This window comes from Rhamphochromis longiceps, linkage group LG5, assembly GCF_057381845.1.
Source record: "Rhamphochromis longiceps isolate RC_006_pf linkage group LG5, R_longiceps_female_GT1.1, whole genome shotgun sequence".
Classification (NCBI taxonomy): Eukaryota; Metazoa; Chordata; class Actinopteri; order Cichliformes; family Cichlidae; genus Rhamphochromis; species Rhamphochromis longiceps.
In genome coordinates, this window is record NC_140561.1 from 16,334,621 (window position 1) to 16,356,456 (window position 21,836).

The window sequence follows — 21,836 nt, forward strand, 5'->3', positions numbered from 1 at the left end:
AGCTACAGAATAATCCCCAAGTAGCACTGAAAAGTTTCATTACCATGAAGGCAGCATGTGGTCTGTGACTTACACACTGTGTGAAGAGCGCCACAAAGTGGATGTTTTTTTTGTTTGTTCGTTTGTTTGTTTTTTAATAGTAACCCATAGCCTAGGAATATGCATCAGGGGCCACTGAGATGTCAACAACCAGTAAAACATTCCGGTGAAATTAAAAGTTAGGTTAGCAAACAAACTGCTCACTGTCTTCTTGTGCTACCATGTCCTGTAATCACAAGTTACACAGTAATGTATACTTAGAGTATGATTTTAATCTAGTCTCTGTCCAGCAGTTTGACAACTTTATATTTGTACTGATAAACATTTTATTTATTTATTTTTCTTTGTAGTTCATGAAGTGGTAAATGGATAGAATGATTTTAGGGGGGAAAGGGGTTGGTTTCACGTTGTTACCTGTGCGTGGGGGTAGGATGTGTGGTCTGTCTGTCCCAAAACGCTGAAGAAAAATTGCAAGTTGTTTCTCCTTTGGTTCTTTGTCCAAGCCTGTGGCTCTCAGGTAAGAGCCAAACTGTTCTTTCCATGTCTTCCATTGTCCAGAAAGTTCGTCTAGCATGGGCAAAAAAGGCTGCATTTGAGCTGCATGTAACGCTGCGTGCATGCTGGAGGATCAGTTGCCCGCCAAAGACCAAGGTTATAATGAACATTCAAACTACTACCATGGAAAACACAAAGCAAAGCAAAGAATTTGGGCTCATGTGATTGTGTCACACTTGAAAAGGAGTGAAAGAAAATGGTTTTATCAGTTTGGGAACACATTACTGTGCTTTGTGGCAATGACTCTTCCTATATTGTTTTATAAAAAATCTGCAATTTACCATCAGTTTTTCAGTCTGGGACTTACCAGTGCTGGTGCTGTAGGTGCGAACCGTGGTGTCAATGGGAGGCGGAGAGCAGCCCGAGTCAATGGATGCAACTTCGTCGTCTTGGGAACAGCCAGCCTGGATGGCTCTCAGGTAGCTGTGGCTGCGGGATCGGAAGCACGTTGGCATGGGTAGGTCTGGAGGCTCTGAGTTGTCCTGAGAATGGGAACGGGAATCTCTAAATGTAGAATCTGAGCTGCGGTCTTCATAATGATGGCTCCTTTCTAGGTCTCGTAGCTAGAGTGAAGGAAAAACAAAACAAAACAAGATGTAGCAGTAGTTATTTTGTTCACTGAAGCTGCTCCTCGCACTCAAGGCGGCTGCCTTGAGAGTAGCTGCTAGGAGTAGCCTCTGGATGTGCAGTAAAACCACCAAATGTGTGCACTTGTGCAAATGTGTGTATGGTTAAGGGTATGTCGAATTTGCTATAAATGCATTTTTATGATGTCCAATAATGATATATTAGACTGATTTACTTTATAGGCTACATTTGTATGCATTAAAGTTATTTTTTCTTCTAGTGATCTGCACCGTTATTTTAATTTTTTTCCTCACATAAAACTGTACAACAATAATGCTAAAAACAAAGAAACAAACAAAAACAAACAAACAATAAGGCAACAGATGTGACTTTTTTCATGTAGTGACTCAATGCTCATATAAATTCATCTTTTGCTCTGACTTTTCTAAAGGTGAGTGTCAGCACACATTGGCACAATCATGTAAATGTTTCAGGTAATTTGAATTTTTCTGCTCTGGAAAAAGTACATCACTAAGTTAAAAATATAATGCATAATGAATTTGCATGGCTCGCTACTGTGCATGTAAGTTCAATCCCTAAATTGATATACTGGGCGAATGTGTTGTAATGCAGTGAGTGAGCTGTCGGAGATTGGCTGTAAATCCTGTACTAATAGCCTGCACTGCCTCATTTCACTGAGGAAGATCAGAGCCACGCTGCACAGTTGTTCATCATCTCACCGACCTTGACATTGGGAGGCTAATAGTTCTTATGTAAGTGGACGAACTGGAAATTTAAACTATCAGTGAGATGCAGTCAGAAAATAGGGAATCTTTGTTCGCTGGGAGCTCGTTTTATTACAGCCGTTCGGGCTGTATCTGTGAAAATGTAAATTATACTAAGTAAACGAGTGTAGCTCGAGGCAGACAAAAGGGTCTTTGACTGGTGATGTGAGAGTAGAAAGTTTGCCAGGAGCCAAATGATGTAAATTATGATCGAGAACAAATACACTCGGAACTCATTAGGAAGATAATGGAAGCAAATGAGACACAGGCAGAAATGGAAAACATTTTTTTAACCTCTGAAAGATAAGAGACGCCACATTTTCCCTGTCAGTCTTCCAGGAAAACACTGACCTGTCCCATGCGCCTGCCCAAGGTACTGCAAGCCTGGCTGAAGTCATCGTCGTCCCATGGTGGCAAAGATGAGCCTATACTCCCGATACAGTCTAGGTTGTCTAGGCTGCGATTATTGGAGAACTCTCTGAGAGCTGGAAGACAGCTGGGAAGGGAAGTAACCAAAAGATATCCTTTAGGGATATGAAGTCTAAGTAGAAAAACTGATGGAAAATGATTGTAAACAGGATATGCTGTTGCTAATGCACGATGACAGAGAGGCAGAAGGGAAAACTTTGATCAAGGGAGAAAATGAGTGACCAGCAAAACCAGAAATTGAAAGAGAGATAAAAGGAGGACAAGTTTATTATTGAAGTCATCCCTTTAATTCCCACTTTGATGCTCCAAATCTCATCTCTGTTTCATCTAATTTTAGCATTAGTCATTTTAGCATCCCAGCATGCAAAGCCAATGATGTCAGGCGAGGCATGTACAGTGCACAGCGTTCTATGCCATCATGGTGCCAAGACAAAACATGTTTAGGTTTTTATTAAGCTAAAAATAGTATGTTATACATGTTCTTTGTTGGCACACAGTGATAGTGACATGGCAGTAAAATGCCATGGCAAAGTGTATGGACACAGATGTCCCCCTCATTCCCTAATTTGAATAGTGTTGAAGCTACTTTCCACCTAAAAGCACTGGACAGATGGTATTTACAAGCTTACGGGAGGTTAGCAGTTGTTGGCAGCAGGACATGAATTTTTGCATTTGGAGTTTCCACTTTCAGACATCTGAGGGGGGCAGTGCAAAGTCACTGATCATAGACCAATCCGATCTGAAGTGTTCTGCACCGCGCCCCTGAGAAGTGACTTGCAGACCTATCACTAACCTGCTCATTGACCTGCCCAGCTGGTGCAGAGAGGACACACTGTGGAGTGGAGACCACAGGGCATCTAGCTCCCCTTGCAAAAAGGTGTATTCCAGGGTTCTGCTGCTCACGCCAATCAGGTAGGCGCAGAACGGAAGAAAGTAGGGTTGGACGATCAGGAATTAGCAGGGGGGTATTAGGATAAGTCATTCAAGCGTAATTCTAGATTTTTAAATTGCTCGGTGTGTTTGGTAGGTAAGCTGTGCCCATGATTATCAACACCCCCCCCCCCCAACCTGCCTCTGATCCAACCAGAATCATAAGATACCTCAAAAGGAAACTATACAACACATTATTGCATCAAGGTTTGTGTCATGTATGTATCTGAATGTAATAGACACTGACAAAAACAAGCCCAAAATACACTAAAAAGATGTTATCGTGGGGTATTAAAATTTCATACATTTCTCTAACAAGTCAATATTTGAAAAGTTGATTATACATTAGAAAGCATGACAGCTGTGGCTTAAATTAGTGTAACATCGCTGTGGATAAAAATGAAACAATATGACTATATTTTCTGGCCTTGCATGAAAAGGCACAGTCAATTAGCAATGTCCCACTGTGCTTGCATCACACATTGTGCAATGCTTTGCTCCAGAAACCATGTCACTCAGAGGCAAGTGAGCCACAATCCCACTTAGTCAAAGCGATTGGGCTGATTTGTGCTGATTTACTGGCTGAACGCAAGCAAAACTCAGTGTCGTATTGTGTAAACTGCACTATTGTATAGCGTATTATCTTAGTGACGCTTTCTATGGCCAATAATATGTAGGTAAATCACAGCTGAGGTATGATAGTAAGAGTGACATGTGGACAGCAGCAGGGAGTCTGACACCACTTCTATGCGTGAGTAAGCGCAGCGTGGACTGTGTCTACACGTGTGCACTTGTGTGTGTGTGTCTGTTCTGAGGCTGGGCTTCAGTATGTATCCATAGATTTTTTTTTTTTTTACTGTTGTTTGATTGTTAAGAGCTTTTGCCAATCAGTATTTATAACAGTGTGTTCTAATAAGTGTTTTGGGCGTTCTCTGAAAATCAGCAGATTTTTTTTTGGGGGGGGGGCTACATACATTTTAAAGGGCCAATCAGTAACTTTTCTTCTGACTATAGTCATGCATTAAAAACAACATGTTGTATTTTTCTCAGCTTATCATGACTGTAGAAACAGACATGGTTTCTAGTTGTTCTCATGAATGGTAACCATACGCTTTCTTCTTCTTTGATCCTTGTTTGTATGTAAAGGGTTTCTCCCTTATTGTTTATGCTAATGTGTAATAAACCATAGTTCAGTTTGTGCCCTTACTTGCGTGGGGGAAACTGGTCACTCAGAGACTGCTGGGTAGCCCTGAGGTAGCTCTGACGCCGAGCAGCAGTTTTTGGTGAGGGTTTGGGACTTCCCTCAGAGTCATCGCTGTCTTCCATGTCTCCCATTGCCTTCACATAGCTACCACTCCGCATCCGCCGGCATGGGATTTCATTGGCACCCCCGCTGTGACCTAATGAGCTGCTCCAGTCACCCTATAGCCACCATTAAGTGAACAAAATGAGTCTTCAGTCAGTTTTTAACGATCTATGTTGTTATCTAAGCACTGAAGTGTTTCCCTTGATGGTAATAGCTTATATAAACATACAGTAAACACTCAACAAATAGACAGAATATAATTTTTTATCCACTCTACTTTGTGGGCTACTCACCCTTCTTCCAACCTGTAGGTAGTTGCAGGTTAGTTCTTGTTGACAGGACTTGGATTTGAGCATGGACCTGTCCAGTGTAGCTGAGCCCTTCTGAATAACCTGTCTTGGTTGACCCATGGTTAATGTGGACCATGACCCTCCTTTCATATAGTCACTATCATTCATCATCAAACCTCCTGGTCCACTTAATCCACCTAGTCCACTTAATCCACCACCTCCTCCACCCCCTGGCCCAGGAAGTGCCTGATACTTTAAGTCACTGCTGCTTTTAGATGAGCTGATAGTGTTGTAGCCACTGTGGATGTATCTGTTCTGCCCCCCGTGGCTGTCGGGGCCAGATGGACGCCCGAGAGTCATCATGGCCATGGTGTTGTGGTAGCTGCTCAAATCGCTGCTGTCCAGATCGTCCGAGCTCCAGTAACCCGACATGTTGGAGCGTGGCCGTCGCTTGGCAGTTGCTTCTGATTTTGTACCCCGATCTTTACTTTTGGCTCTGCGATTGTGCTTCCCTCCATCCTCCGTACTAGATGAACCTCCTCCACTGCCGGTCGACCGTCCGTTAACATTTCCTTTCATGTTGTGGCTCTCCAGGGACTGCGACTTCGCAAAGAGCTTCTGCACTGAGTGCAGCATGTAACGAATACGACCAGGACTGTCCGTACGCTGCTTGGCAGCAGCAGCAGCAGATGTTCGGTGAAACTGCAATGTGCTGAATCCATCACGGCCGCCAGGTAACTGTTTATCAAACTCAAGCAGACTTGGTGGGGTCTGGTTCTTGGTCATATGATGTGATATTGTTGCTGAGCCACTTGTAATCATAGGTGTTCGTGCGCTCAGCCCTGCCATGCCCATGCCCATTCCCGTCCCCATGCCCATGCCCATGGACATGGAGGTCCCCATGGTCCCTGTGCTTATTCCTCCGATACTGTCCCCAGGAGGAGAAAAATCAGACTGGTCATAGGAGTTGTAGTGAATCCCAGGAAAGGTGCTGCTGTTGGACAGCTGGTTGTTGAGGGGCAGCATGCATTCTGGTGGAAGGGAGCTTGGGTTGGCTGAAGAGTAAAGGTGGGGGTCCATGGTGCCATAGTGGTCCATTGTGGGACTCAGCAAGTAAGGGCTGCGAGGAAGTGTAGTGGTCTTATGAGAAAAGAGGGCCTCTGAATGGTCTGCAGAAGTGTCGCAGGAATCAGACAGGTGTCTGCTGCGGTTGGTCCCTAAGCCTTTCATGATGGCGAGGAGGTCCAACCCTCTAGAAGACCTCCAGGCCAGAAGAGAGATTCTTTTGAAGATATTTCCTAAAAAAGAGAGACAAACAACCCAACAAAAAAGACAGAAGGAAAAAGGTTTAAGAGCTGATTAATACAGCACTATACAAAACACATAACACAAACTCTCAAACTCAACCATCCATATCAGCTTGGCCACACAAATACGCCCACTTCTGTGCTAAACCAGACTAAAACAGAGTAGCTGGAAGGCATTTTTTTGTCTGTACAGTGAATGAGCCAGCTTCCCACTGTCTCCCACAGTGAACATCTGTGTTAAAATGCTAGAAATGGATAGAAAAACAACACGTTAAACAAAGGCACGCAGTAGCTTGTGGGTCAGGGCATAGATTATCAGTAGGAGAAAAACTGCTGACAGCGCTGAGTTCCTCGAGACGCCTCTGCATTTATGTGGGTCTTTGCAGCTGCCAGCGAACAAATATCTCCTTTTTCTGCCTAATCACATTCAGAAAAAAAAGGTCAATCATCATTGCACAAACATTTCCTTTCATGAGCACCCACAAACAAATGCACACATGAGAAGATTTGATTTTGTGGCCTTTCCTTTAATAATAATAATAAAAAAATCCAAAACATAATATTACACACTTAAGGCAGTTTAAAAAATTATAGTTAACAACACTACCTGCGTCTCTGGCTGACTCACTGTATCTCCTCCAGGTAAGTTGTGATACACAATGGCCAAATCTCTGTAAAAGCCCTTTCTTTCAGCTTGTATCATTCTCTCTTATTCCATCTGTTTCTCTTTCCCTCTCCTCCTCCACTGTCACTTCTCTCTCCACTTCCCACCTCCAGTGGGTATCCCTGGCATGAGTGATGAAGCTCCTGTCCTAGCTTTGCATGGTGAGCCAAGGATGGCGGGCAGAGTGTCATAGTGAAACCAGTAAAAGAGGATTTGACCAGTGGGCGGCGTGCGGCAGGAGTTGGCAGCTACAACTTCTTGTCCTCCTAGTCAAGCTGTGCCAATGCCCTGCCCGGCAGGGCAGCAAGAATGGCGCTTCTCGTCATGGACCATGAACGATTATAATGGAGGGATATCATGCAAAGGTGATAGTGACAGGTATTAGGCTTGTTATCCTGTGTGGATATGTAGTTATTAATAGCTGAATAGTGTAATTATTATTACTCAATTTCTGCTAACTTTTTAAGCCAAAAGAATAGTAAACAAGCCCACCGAGCATCTGTAAATACATTACATTTCAGCTTTTTAAAGCATGCTGCTTCCTTATCTCTGCTGGTGCAGTCGAGTGAATTAATAACTGGAATAATTCTTTGTACATTTTGGCAGACAGCTAATAAACACGTACATTTCTACTGAATTAATTGCCATTTTCAATAAATACTGTTAGTATATTATGATATCACGCTGTAAACTGGAGGTAAACTGGGATAAAATATGGATGTCTTAATGTTAGAGACTACCTCCGAAGCAGATGCAAGGAAAACTAATAATACTGTTAAAACTTAATCTTATATTCAGCACAGTACATTTAATCTTAATTACTTTCAGACAAAGTCAGCTCTGCAGGACAACAACAGTTCCCTGAAAATGTATTAACTTACAGTCGCTCTGCACAAACGCAGACTGCTGTTTGCTACGGAGGTTTTGGGTTCGGGCCAGATAAAAACCATCACTCCCTCATTTGAATTTTAGTCAGGTACTCACATTCCATAAAAAACAATCGTCAAAATAACATTGCTCTTTAATTTTCATCATTCACAGTTTCCATATTGAGAAAGCTAATGTGAATTGTCAGCCTAGCAGTTAATGGCTTTTTATACCACTTCCCTATTCATAAAATTTGAAAGTCAAATTGGAAATCAACCACCAGACCAGAAACAGACATTTCTTCTTCTCTGTCATAGTTTCTATCAATCAGACAGTTTCTTTGGAGAAATGGCGAGGAGATATTTGCTATAAATCTCTATTATCACCTTAGGAGAGCTACAAACATGCATAAAAATCAGATAATGGCACAGTGCAGTGTGAGACAGGCAATAAGTGATGACAAAGCAGCTCACCTAAAAATTACACCTCATTTGAAGGGCAATTTGAGTTGATTACAATTCATTGTTTCAGAGAAGGCACCGAAACATTTGGTGTTACTTCACCTTTAAAAGTATGCACCACGTTGACACACTTTTTGCAATTAACTATTTGCCAAAAAGAAATTGCAACAAAAAAAATCTCCATATAAATTATGAACTGGTTTTATTTCCACCATTATTAGCATGCTCCAGGCACAGACTCATTTAGTGTCATTAACAGAGCCTTTCTGAGTGCCATCTCCGCTGATAGGGTCAAATCCTCTAAATCCTTTTACACCACATTAGCTAACTCATATCCTGCCGTGACATGCCACTCAGCTAAGCTTAGCATACCCTCCTCAGTGTGTCAACCAATATGGCTCAAACTGACACTGATAGCCGCATTATTATTATGTATTGGAGGCAACGTGACAAATCTGTGTGCCTAAATGCCCAGGATCTCAAGCACTCTAATCGAGGATATGCGGTGAAATACACACAGCAAATTTGTCTGCTAATTGACATTTCCTGTATGTTTTGAGCAGACGATCATTGCAGTGCATCCGTATTTAACAAAAGTGCTAATGAAGTGTTTATTATTAGAAGGCTTGGTTTAAATAGGGATGCTTACCAGTGCATGTCACAGAGGCTTATACTTTATAATGACATTAATCATTCAAGTTCAAGCTATAGTTCATTCTGTGCTACAGTGGAAAAGTAGATATTATAGTTAGATTTACATGGAAACGTTGGGTAACGTGGTGCCTTGAGTTCACCATCATGACTCAATGGGACTGGTAGACACTGCATGTTACTATGACTGTCATTAAACAAAATAAAGCTTGGCAGATAATGTATATATGTGACATATAACCAGTGATGTGAGTGCTTATGATGCAAACCTGCCACAACTTTACTTCACTGCGTGACAGAAAGGCGAAGAGACAATTCAACCCTCAGACATTGGAAATTAAGGAATTTAGGTCAAGCCTCTGTTAGCTGGGTCCTAGACACGAGTCCGCGTGTGTGCGTTCTTGGTATTTGTGTGCTCCGAGTGTATACTACTGGTGCGCACACAAATGCATGAATACCAAGAATGTTAATGCGCTTGTGCTCGTGTGTGCTTCTACACCCTTGAGCGTCTGGTGGTGGCATCTCCCTGCCTTGTGCACTGGGGAGCTGCCATCTGCTCTTCCAATGGGAGAAGGAGTGTTTGGCATTGTGTCCAATTCATGACCTTACTCAGTTTCTCAGCCATCACAATGTCAGGGCTACAGGCAATTCACAGTGTCAACCAGAAGAGGGCGACACACTCAACACAAGCTGTACTGGTGTTTCTGCCGAGTTCCATTATTTTTTGATGTTTTTATACAGCATGTGGAAGTATTTATCCTGACAATTCACTTGTTCAAGTCAGAGCTAACAGAATAATTTATCTGTTGCAGATTTTTAATGTGTCAGTGTGATTCCGGACAATGTGTGTGGATTTCAAATAAAGATAAATTCACAATTAAACACTATGGCAGACCTGCTTAGGGTGTACCCCAGCTCTCACCCTGTGGTAGCTAGGATAGGCTCCAGTCCCCCAATAACCCTGAATCGGATAAGTGTAAGAGAATGGATGGATAGACAGATGAAGGACTGGTTGGATAATTTCAGGAACCTACTGTACTTCAGCTTGGATTCTTCTGATTCAGGAAGTGTTAACTTCTTTTTCTGCTTCTTCTTTAGGTGTCGCCACAGCGGATCATCTGCCTCCAACCTGCCCTATTCCTAGCATCCTCTCTGACACCAACCCTCTGCATGTCCTCCTGTTCCATCTTCAACATGCTTTCTTTGATATATCCACTATCCGTCCTTTTCCCAGGTTGGAACTATCTCAACCTTGCCTGTCTGTCTCCAAATTGCTCCAACTGAACTGTCCCTCTGATACACTCATTTCTAATCTTGTCCATCTTGGTCACTCCCAATGAAAATCTTAATATCTTCAGCTCTTCCACCTCCAGCTTGGCCACCAGTCTTTTTGTCAGCAGCAGTGTCTCTGTACCAAACATCACAGCAGGTCTCACTAAACCGTCCCTTTCACTCTTGCGGCTATCCTTAATACACTGTAAACCTACTTATGTGTTTATGTTTTTATCTTTTGTATTAAGAGGTGGGTTTAAGTATAAGTAGTTTAAGTATAACAAAATCTGATATATAAATAAAGTCGTCACTGCCATTGCCATCCTTCTGTCAACAAATAACCACTCACACTGATTTTTAACCCCTGTACCCTGGCTGTCTTCTTCACCTCTCTTCTGCACTGTGGTTGACCCCTGCCATTTAAAGTCATGCACCTTCACTGCCTCTGCTTCACTACTTGGAGGACAAACTAAACAACATCAACACTCATAATGGGGTCAGAGTGTGCTTCTCCTGTCTCTCCTTTACTTTCTTAATTTTTATTCGTCATCTCTTAATGATCCTGATACAGATTCATTGGCAAATAGCTAAAAATTGGCCAATATGCCGGTCGAGTTATATTTTGTGCTTTTCATTCATGGAATCGTGGGTTTTAAATTCAAATTGTTTAGACTTCAAATGATGATTTAAATGAAGATGAAAACAACAACCAAGACATCTGAAACAATGACAATAGTTTTTATGCTTGAGTTCAAGATTTTATCTTTAAGACAATTATTGTCACGGTCCGGGGCAGCGGCCGTGTGGAGAATGGAAAGGAGGACTCAAAACGCAGCACTTATTCAGGTGTGAGGGTGATTTATTGATAATATCCTATATAAAGTGGGGATGGTAAAACAGAACTAAGGATGAACTAACTGGGAGAAACTACACAAAGAAATAGCAAACCTGAGCATGAAGGGAGAACAGCAGGGAGAACAGCAGGGAGCGCACACAGGGGATTACACCAGGTATGAACACAGACGACGCGACGAGGAGCAGAGGAAATCACACACTATAAGTACACGAAGAGACACTGGGAAATCACACACAGGTGGGGGAAACAGCTGGACCTGATTAACCTGATGAGACAGGGGAACACTAACACCAGGGACCAACAGAGGGAGCACAAACCCAGAACCCAGTGTCTAAAATCCCAAACACAAACCATCCCAAAACAGCCATGAATAATAATGAAAGTAATAACAATAAAGAACATAAACATAAAGTCACTGAGTCATGGTCGCAGGACCATGACAATTATACTTTCTCAGTATGTAGAAAATAAGACATAAACTAGTAAACTAAGAAATATAATACGGATTACACGTGGAATGTGTGGGTAAGAGTAAAATAGCACTACAAAACAGAAAAATGCAAGTAAATGTATAATGTCTAGGACATTAATGTATTTTTCATATACAAATATAAAAATATATAAAAGCACAAGCCTGTGCACTGACAGTGAAAAAACCCTAAATACAAATTTCAGTAATTCCTATTATAATTAATATTACTCAATTTGCATAGTTCTTGGCACAAAACTAGTTCCAAATTTAAATGTGGGCCCTGATTTAATACATAGCGAGAATTCCTATTCCCAGTATATTAATTAGCAAACCCAAGAATCGAGGAAATATTAAGACCGTTGCTAAACTCTGTATTAAAAAAGTTTTAGCTGTAGCACAAGTATTCAAATTTTTAGACTAGTTGCCAGTTTTTAGATTGGCAAGTCTGTGGGTGGACAATTTTCGATGAGCCACTGTGGAAAGGAAATCATCCCCTCATCTGAGCAACAATATCCAGAGAGGCAGTTTGTCAGAGCACAGCTCAGTCAGTCAGCCCTGAGCCCATCTGCTCCATAGGCTTACAGCACTGCCCTGAAAGACAGGGGGCAGCTTTGTGTGTGTGTGCGTGTGTGTGTGTGTGTGTGTGTGTGTGTGTGTGTGTGTGTGTGTGAGACATGTAACAAGACAGATGAATGCTTACAGACTGCTGGTGAGGAGGAAGGGACAGAAGGAAGTGAGGGAAAATCTGTAGGGAGAAAGGTGTGGGATTTGACAGCAGTGAAAATGAAAGCAATCTAAAAGGAAGGAGAAGGTGTGAAAATCAGTCAATGTGTTGTAAACTGCGCACTGGGGAGAAGGTAAAAATCCAGTAAAACAAAAGAACAGAAATCAGTAAGAGGGAGGAAAAGAAAGAAAGAGAGAAAGAAAAAAGGAGAAAAATGGCTGCCAAGGGAGCAAAAGAGTTCAATGAGGTCAGTTTTTCAATGAGTTCAGTGAGTGCCTAGATAAAGCAAAGAAGATACTTCTTCTTTTTTTCTTTGAGGAACGGTAATCAGATGGTACTGGAGGTGGAGATGTGTGGCAGCGTAACGTCTGATGCATGTGTTTATTCCAGAAAGGTGTGAAGGTGTAAATAAGTGTGAATATGTGAGACATATGCGTGTGAGAGATAATAATTGCCTACGGCTGGCTGAGATCTTAGAATTTCCATACCTTTGTTTTATGTTGTAAGGGTTTTGCAAGTTCAGGTGAAAAGTAATTGAATATTTCGTGTATGTGTGTGTGAGCGAACACACACACGTATGCATACCTGGATGCATGTGTGAGTTATATTATTAATAATAAATAGTGTACATGGATGTGCATTGGTGTGTGTGTGTGAGCAAAGCAGGCTAACCTTGTCCTAATTACAGTCTATCTATTCCATCAGTGCTGTGCTCTGGCCTATTTTCACAGCTATAAATTTACCACTCTCCCCTCTGTTGTGATAGATGACCCACTCATTTTAGCCCTTCTCTAAAGACTGTGAGCCAGAAAGGAAGTCAGTGGAAGACAGTGGCACCACTTCACTACTTCTGATGGCAGTGATGGAACTTTCCATGTCCTCAAAACTATTGAGTTCTGTTCTGGGCCATGCCTCTTAATCTTTGAATTCAGGTGTTTTCAGCCCCATCGACATGCAATATGCCTTTACAAACATTCGTGAGAGAATGAGTTGTTCTAAAGACCTCAGTGAATCTAAGTGTGGTCCTGTGAAAGGTGTCACGGTTACAAGAAATCAGTTCATGAAATTTCTCCCCTCCTGGATGTTCCACAATCAGCTGTGAGTGGTATTAGTGCAACATGGAAGTGCTTAGTCATAGCCACAAAGTGTCAGGCTACATAAAGTTACAGAGCGGGGTTGCCGGCTGTTGAGGCGCTTAGTGCATGAAAGTCACCAGCGCTCTGCTGACTCTATAACTGTAGCCTTCCAAACCACCTCTGTCATCAACATCAGCAGAAAAACTGTGCACTACAGCTTCGTGGCAGGTGCAGATGTTGCAACGACGGTTATCCGGTCATTAAGTCTGACGTCACTAGCCGTGTCTGGGCCTAAACTCCGCTGCAGGTCCATATATGAAACGATCACTATGGCATTACTGAGAGTCGAAAAACTGTCTAAAGTCTTTCATCTTTAATAAAATGATCAGCGTTCTGCTCTACCAGGTGTAACAATTGAGTTTAACATCCAGGCATCCATGAAAACGAAATTTATGACATTTAACGGAGTTAGAAGTTAGTAGGAAGTTAGCTCGCTAGCTTCTATCTAAATACAATATAGCATGTCCTGACTGCGGGGTTTTGGAAACAAATTAAAACGTACAGCTCTGTTATCACTTCCAACATAAACGAAGACAGAAAACTAAACAGCAGTGACGTTTGTAAGGTTACTGAAGTTTGGCTAGCTGGTATATAATGATGTGCTACGTGACCGCTAGCGACACAGCTATGTTAGCATAATATAAACAAACAAACTTTTTTTCCACTCAATAAAAGTTACTGTGAGTTTTCTCGGTGGTCAGGAACAAATGTAATTGCATGGCAGGATGCTGTAAAAGGACCAAACTTCAGCCAGGAGAACAACTGAGATAATCCATCCACAATACGAGGTTAGTCATTCATATACTGCTGCATGGGCTGGGCTGTAGTTACATCCTAAGGTTTTAAAAACTGAGCTTAAATAAATGATTAGCGGTAATAAAACCCGAGGGAGGTCAACAAGGCAAGGCAAGGCAAGGCAAGTTTATTTGTATAGCACAATTCAACAACAAGGTGGTTCAAAGTGCTTTACAGAGACATTAGAAACAAAAACAAATAAAAAGCATGATTTAAAATTGATTAAAACAAGCAAACTAACTAACTAACTAACAAACAAACAAACAAACAAACAAACAAACAAACAAACAAACAAACAAACAAACCAGTATGTAAAATCAAAACAGATAAAATCAGAACAATAGATAAAATCAGTAGTTAAAATGTAAGTTTTGAAGTTTAAGCTTAAAAGTGTGGATTTGGTGCTTTATTCAAATGCAGCTGAGAACAGGTGAGTCTTCAACCTGGATTTAAATAAACTATGTGTTTCAGCTGATCTGAGGCTTTCTGGGAGTTTGTTCCAGATATAAGGAGCATAAAAGCTGAATGCAGCTTCTCCGTGTCTGGTTCTGACTCTGGGAACTGATAAAAGACCGGATCCAGATGACCTGAGGGATCTGGAAGGTTCATACTGGGTCAGGAGGTCACTGATGTATTTTGGTCCTAAACCATTCAGAGCTTTATAGGCCAGCATCAGAACTTTAAAGTCTATTCTCTGACGGACAGGCAGCCAGTGTAAAGACCTCAGAGCTGGACTGATGTGGTCCACTTTTTTGGTCTTAGTGAGGACTCGAGCAGCAGAGTTCTGAATGAGCTGTAGTTGTCTGACTGATTTTTTACGTAGACCTGTAAAGATGCTGTTACAGTAATCAAGCCTACTAAAGATGAATGCGTGGACTAGTTTTTCCAGGTCCTGTTGAGACATCAGATCTTTTATCCTCGAAATATTTTTGAGGTGATAGTAAGCTGATTTTGTTATTGTCTTAATGTGTTTTTCTAAGTTTAGGTCTGCATCCATCACTACACCCAAATTTCTCGCCTGGTCTGTGGTTTTTAGGTGTATAGATTGAAGTTCTCTGGTGACCTGTAATCGTTTTTCTTTGGCACCAAAGACTATTACCTCAGTTTTGTTTTTGTTTAGCTGGAGAAATTTTTGGCACAACCAGTCATTAATTTCCTCAATGCATTTACCAAGAGCCTGTATAGGGCCTCGGTCTCCTGGTGACATTGTGATATATATTTGTGTGTCATCTGCATAGCTATGATAGTTTATTTTGTTGTTCTTTATAATCTGTGCCAGTGGGAGCATGTAAATGTTAAACAGAGGGGGTCCCAAGATGGAACCTTGGGGAACTCCACATGTGATACTTGTCTGCTCAGATGTGAAGTTACCTATTGATACAAAGTATTTCCTGTTTTCTAAGTATGTTTTGAACCAGTTTAGTACAGTTCCTGAAAGACCTGCCCAGTTCTCCAGTCGTTTGAGTAATATGTTGTGGTCAACTGTATCAAATGCTGCACTGAGATCCAGTAAAACTAAGACTGACATTTTTCCACTGTCTGTATTTAGACATATGTCATTGAACACTTTGGTCAGAGCGGATTCAGTGCTGTGGTTCTGTCTAAAACCTGACTGGAAGGCATCATAACAGTTATTCTGTTTTAAGAAGTAACTGAGCTGTTGAGAAACTGCTTTTTCAATGATCTTACTTAAAAATGGGAGATTTGAGATCGGCCTGTAGTTGTTCATTTGTGTCTTGTCAAGATTGTCCTTTTTCAGTATAGGTTTTATTACAGCAGTTTTTAGTGGTTCTGGAAACACACCTGACATTAAAGAAAAGTTGACGATCTGTAACAGGTCTGACTCCAAAGTCTTTGAGACCTTTTTGAAAAAACTTGTTGGCAGGACATCTAAACAGCAGGAGGAGGAGTTCAGTAGACCTAAGATGTCCTCCAGGTCTTTGCTGTTAATAGGTTGAAACTGTTTCATGGTGTTTAAACAGTTTTTTGGTGGACACAGTACATATCCTGGATCTGCTGTTGATGTACCAATTGCTTGTCTAATTTTTTGGATTTTTTCAGTGAAGAATTTGGCAAAGTCATTGCAGGCCATGGTTGAATGAAGTTCAGCTGCCACTGGCACAGGAGGGTTTGTTAGCCTGTCAACTGTGGAAAATAAGACCCGAGCATTATGACTGTTTTTAGTGATGATGTCAGAGAAGTAGGACCTCCTTGCACTCCTCAGTTGTAAATTATAATTGTGAAGTTTCTCTTTATAGATGTCATAGTGAACCTGGAGGTTTGTTTTTCTCCATCTGCGCTCAGCTTTCCTACACTCTCTTTTTTTCATTTTTCACTAGTGTGAAGTTTCTCCATGGAGACTTTTTCCTTCCAGAGATAACCTTCACCTTAATGGGAGCAATTATATCCATTACATTTAACATTTTTAAATTGAAGCTATTGACGAGCTCATTGACTGAACCTCTGGACAGGTCAGGTGTTAATGGGAAGACCTGGTTAAATATCTCACTACTGTCTTCAGTTATACACCGTTTTGTGATCACTGCTGTTGATATATTTGTGTGGGCTGAGATTTTACTTTCAAAGAAAACACAGTAATGATCAGACACGCCCACATCAGACACAGTAATGTTTGAAATGCTCAGGCCCTTGGAGATCAGTAGGTCAAGAGTGTGTCCTCTATTATGTGTGGCCTCTGTTACATGCTGAGTCAGCCCAAAGTTGCCCAGAGTGTTACTCAGATCAGTGATCACTGACTGTTTTAGGAGCTTCTTGAGATTAAATAGAAGAAAATACAAATCATTAAACATGTTAACAACACAAAAGCCACACAGCAAATTCAAAAGTGTTAAATGTTTTGGTGTTAATAGTCTTCTTGCAAAAGTAGAGTTAATTTTACTCTAAGCAGAGTCACATTCTTTTAATGTAACTCTGAGGTGTAAAATGATAGTAGTTAAAATCGAGTGTTAAAAAGGAGTGTTTCTATGTCAAATCTGGAGGTGTTACAATGGAAACATTAACTCTTGACCTCTTAACTCTGAACTCCTACAGGGGCTATGACACCAATAGAGTAAATTCACAGACTCCGCCCCCAGCACGGCTCCAATCGAAGCTGAAGTGAAGCCGTTTCAGAACATTTTGCTCTACATATTTGAGTTGTTTGCCATGCTTGGTAAGTCATTTTTTCAAAGATTGTTTCAATTATTATTATGAGCTTTTACTTCTGTGGCTCTTTGGAGTTGAGACAAAGCTGTGTGAAAGGCATTAGCCATGTTGCTCGCTGATAGCATAATATTCTGTTTTAGCTAGCTGAAAGGTATTGTTTGCGGGCAAATACCACAGCCTTGAAAAAAGCTTGCATGTGAATTTTCAGTCAAACTTTTGGTCAAATACACCTAAAACAATGTCTAGAATGTGAAATGTTGGTATAATGGTGCTACTTGAAGCCTGAAAACGATCGGCTATAAAAAAAAAACAAAAACAAAAACAAAACACGAGCTAACAGTAGTAGCTGACGTCCTGACTGGATTCTACGTTAGCATAGATCCCTCCAGAGTTTTGTGCACACGGTTTAGGTAAAAATTAAAAAGGTTGAGGTTTTACATTTAGTTCAGTATTACCTGTTGCCTGTGTCTTTGTCTTTTGGGAAAATACTTTACACAAGTAATGGCTCAAAGAGGATTCCCTTTTTTTTTTTTTTTTTTTTTTTTTTACTTTTACACTGTGCTGCAATTGTTTACTGGATTATTTGTGCCGTTAATTAGTGTCAACTAATTTTTATTCAATCTCTGCACAGGATATGCTTGTGAAGATGGAATATGGGGGAGAGCAGAAGTGTGTTGAAGTTCCACAAAGGGATGAATGAAGGACATGCATATTGTATTGAAGAAATAAGTGATGAGAATGCTGTTATTTGCATTTACCAGCTCACCTATGTCAGACCTTTTGATAAACAAAATTCTAATGAAAGTGAGAACATGTATACTGTTACATCTTTCAGAAAATGTTTTGAAATTGTGGTGCACAGTTCAGAATAAATGTTTTTCAAAAACCATTGCATCATTTTAGTAAATGTTTATTTCCAAAAGAAATTTCTAGAAGTTCAGAACAGTAAAATTCCCGCTTTTTAGAATGAATTAGAAGATAACTCTTACGTAGTTAAACTAAAATACTCTTTGAGAGTTAATATATAAACTCTTAACACCAAGTGTTAAATTATCAACTCCAGACAGATTTGGTGTTTAACACTAAATCAGAGTTAACGTACCAACTCTCCAAAAAGAGTTAAATTAACACTCTCTGGTGTGGACCCATATAGACTTTAATAGTGTTGAAATCAAATCCGACAGTGTTAATTTGGACATGCTGGATTTGCTGTGCATATTAAACGCAGACTACTTTAGGCCCGGAAGTAGGATTCGTCACGTCATCACTTAACGACCGGATAAGGATCAATGGTTATCATATGTTGGACTTGTGGATGATTCCCTGACGATCTTTTGGGACAACATCCAGCATGTCCAAATTAACACTGTCGGATTTGATTTCAACACTATTAAAGTGTCTATATGGGTCCACACCAGAAAGTGTTAATTTAACTCTTTTTGGAGAGTTGGTACGTTAACTCTGATTTAGTGTTAAACACCAAATCTGTCTGGAGTTGATAATTTAACACTTGGTGTTAAGAGTTTATATATTAACTCTCAAAGAGTATTTTAGTTTAACTACGTAAGAGTTATCTTCTAATTCATTCTAAAAAGCGGGAATTTTACTGTTCTGAACTTCTAGAAATTTCTTTTGGAAATAAACATTTACTAAAAAGATGCAATGGTTTTTGAAAAACATTTATTCTGAACTGTGCACCACAATTTCAAAACATTTTCTGAAAGATGTAACAGTATACATGTTCTCACTTTCATTAGAATTTTGTTTATCAAAAGGTCTGACATGGTAAATGCAAATAACAGCATTCTCATCACTTATTTCTTCAATACAATATGCATGTCCTTCATTCATCCCTTTGTGGAACTTCAACGCACTTCTGCTCTCCCCCATATTCCATCTTCACAAGCATATCCTGTGCGGAGATTGAATAAAAATTAGTTGACACTAATTAATGGCACAAATAATCCAGTAAACAATTGCAGCACAGTAAAAAAAAAAAGGAATCCTCTTTGAGCCACTACTTGTGTAAAGTATTTTCCCAAAAGACAAGGACACAGGCAACAGGTAATACTGAACTAAATGTAAAACCTCAACCTTTTTCATTTTTACCTAAACCGTGTGCACAAAACTCTGGAGGGATCTATGCTAACGTAGAATCCAGTCAGGACGTCTGCTACTGCTGTTTGCTCGTTTTTTATTTTATTTTTATTGGCGATCGTTTTCAGGCTTCAAGTAGCACCATTATACCAACATTTCACATTCTACACATTGTTTTAGGTGTATTTGACCAAACGTTTGACTGAAAATTCACATGCAAGCTTTTTTTCAAGGCTGTGGTATTTGCCCGCAGACAATACCTTTCAGCTAGCTAAAGCAGAATATTATGCTATCAGCGAGCAACATGGCTAATGCCTTTCACACAGCTTTGTCTCAACTCCAAAGAGCCACAGAAGTAAAAGCTCATAATAATAATTGAAACAATCTTTGAAAAAATGACTTACCAAGCATGGCAAACAACTCAAATATGTAGAGCAAAATGTTCTGAAACGGCTTCACTTCAGCTTCGATTGGAGCCGTGCTGGGGGCGGAGTCTGTGAATTTACTCTATTGGTGTCATAGCCCCTGTAGGAGTTCAGAGTTAAGAGGTCAAGAGTTAATGTTTCCATTGTAACACCTCCAGATTTGACAGAGAAACACTCGATTTTAACTACTATCATTTTACACCTCAGAGTTACATTAAAAGAATGTGACTCTGCTTAGAGTAAAATTAACTCTACTTTTGCAAGAAGACTATTAACACCAAAACATTTAACACTTTTGAATTTGCTGTGTACCTGTAACTGTAAAAAAAAAAAGGACAAATGGATGCAAACTCCATTGTTGTAGGATTAAAATGTAATATTAATAAAGTTCATGATCAACTTCAGCCAGTCATTAAACTATTTTTAAGAAACTTTGATAGAACATTTAGAGATAAGCTAAAATACAAAAGTCAAAACACACAAAAACAACTGTGAACTTATATTCTCTTTGAACCTTGTGATATTTGTAATCTGAAACCAAGTCTTCGCAGAAGAAATGGACATTGCTTACTAAAACTTTGTATATTTTCATATTTGTAACTAACATAGAGATGAATATGCTGTGCACAGTGAAGCACAAAGAGGGTTGTGGGCTGCAGCTGTGGCCTCTATCTCTGGATTTAGGGCAAATCTGAAGGACTAATGCAAACAGACAGTGAGATGTGCATTCAAACACAGAGACTAGCATGTTTTTATGAATGTATATTAAATGCTTGAATGCAAAGACACCATTCAAGTACATGTTCTCACACAAAGAGAACCATTTTGTACACCAGGATGTACTACAAAGGCAAAAACACCCTGGTATCCTTACTGGTGTCCTCAGTATTTAGCCACTCGGTTTAATCAGGCTGTATGTAGATAGTAAACAGGATGTAAAGGGCAAAAAATAGATGGTTTGCAAAAATATATGAGACAGCCATCTTTTTCTTTTGACAGTGACTTACCCCTTTACTAACTTGTTATAAATATATGAACAATTGGGAGAAAAGGAGATGCTGGTCCACTGGTTACACTGGAAGCCCCATTGTTGCCTATTTGATGGATTTCCAGAGTGATCAAGAGTAAACTTTGTCAAATGTGAAAGATTAAAAAACAGCTTAAAGCCCTCAGTGCGTAGCTTCATCTTAGTGACATCCTGTGCTCTCTGTGAGCTGCTGCATTGCATGTGTATGAGCTCGGAGCTGTCAACCACAGACTGTTATGAACATCCACAGCGCAGCTATAAATTCCACCGGGATATGCTTCGAACTTCACCTACTCAAAACGTCCTTGGTGTTAAACACAACGGCCATGCTTCAGTCTGACATACGCATACAGCCTTGACCCCACACACAGGAAGCATCAGTGCAGGGTTTTTTTGCTTTAAAAGTGAATGCCACTTCCTGTTAGGAGGTGTGGGATCATCAGGAAGTGGGTCAACCCTGTGTTCATGACTCACAATCCCCATGCGACATCACAGTAATACCCTAATGGCAGTCTGTCAAGTTATCAACCCGTCGGTAGCACTGGGACGAGCCACTGTCATGTCAAAAAGTCAGCAGGAAAGGCAGAGATGCTACATGTTGTATCTCAACAGAGCCTTGACATTTAGAAAACATGAGATGCAGCCTTTACATAGCTGCTGCTGCCAAAGTCACATGGATGAAGGTTAAAAAAACATGCTTTCACAAAAGGCAAGCTGACTGTATGCCAGAGTAAAGAGGTATATAAATATACACAGATTTATTAAGAGCTATGTCTAATAATAATGACTATAGTATTTTAGCAACATTTGGTATGGTTGGGTCCAAAAACCATTTTAAGCAAAATACTCTTGTTGACTCACTGACATTTCAGGCACTATTCATCATCATTTTGCATCATCACTGACAGCTGCATAAAGGGTCATTCTAAAAGTTGGAAAATGTGGTGCATTACATTGGGGAATAAGTAAATAAATGGTACTATATAATGCATACTGAGTGAATTCAGCCACAGGCT

General features: G+C 40.4%; 1 protein-coding gene across 1 annotated transcript in view; it reads right to left on the reverse strand.

Annotated features, from left to right (window-relative positions):
* Positions 1-21,836, reverse strand: part of dlgap4b (discs, large (Drosophila) homolog-associated protein 4b) — a 140,179-nt gene that overhangs the window by 18,721 nt on the left and 99,622 nt on the right. Inside the window, exons 4-8 of the mRNA XM_085406139.1 lie at positions 4,905-6,199; positions 4,513-4,727; positions 2,298-2,442; positions 902-1,157; positions 454-606 (exon numbers count right to left, since the gene is read on the reverse strand). Coding sequence (XP_085262265.1) covers positions 454-606; positions 902-1,157; positions 2,298-2,442; positions 4,513-4,727; positions 4,905-6,131 — 1,996 coding nt within the window. The 5' untranslated portion in view covers positions 6,132-6,199. The remainder of the gene's footprint in view (positions 1-453; positions 607-901; positions 1,158-2,297; positions 2,443-4,512; positions 4,728-4,904; positions 6,200-21,836) is intronic.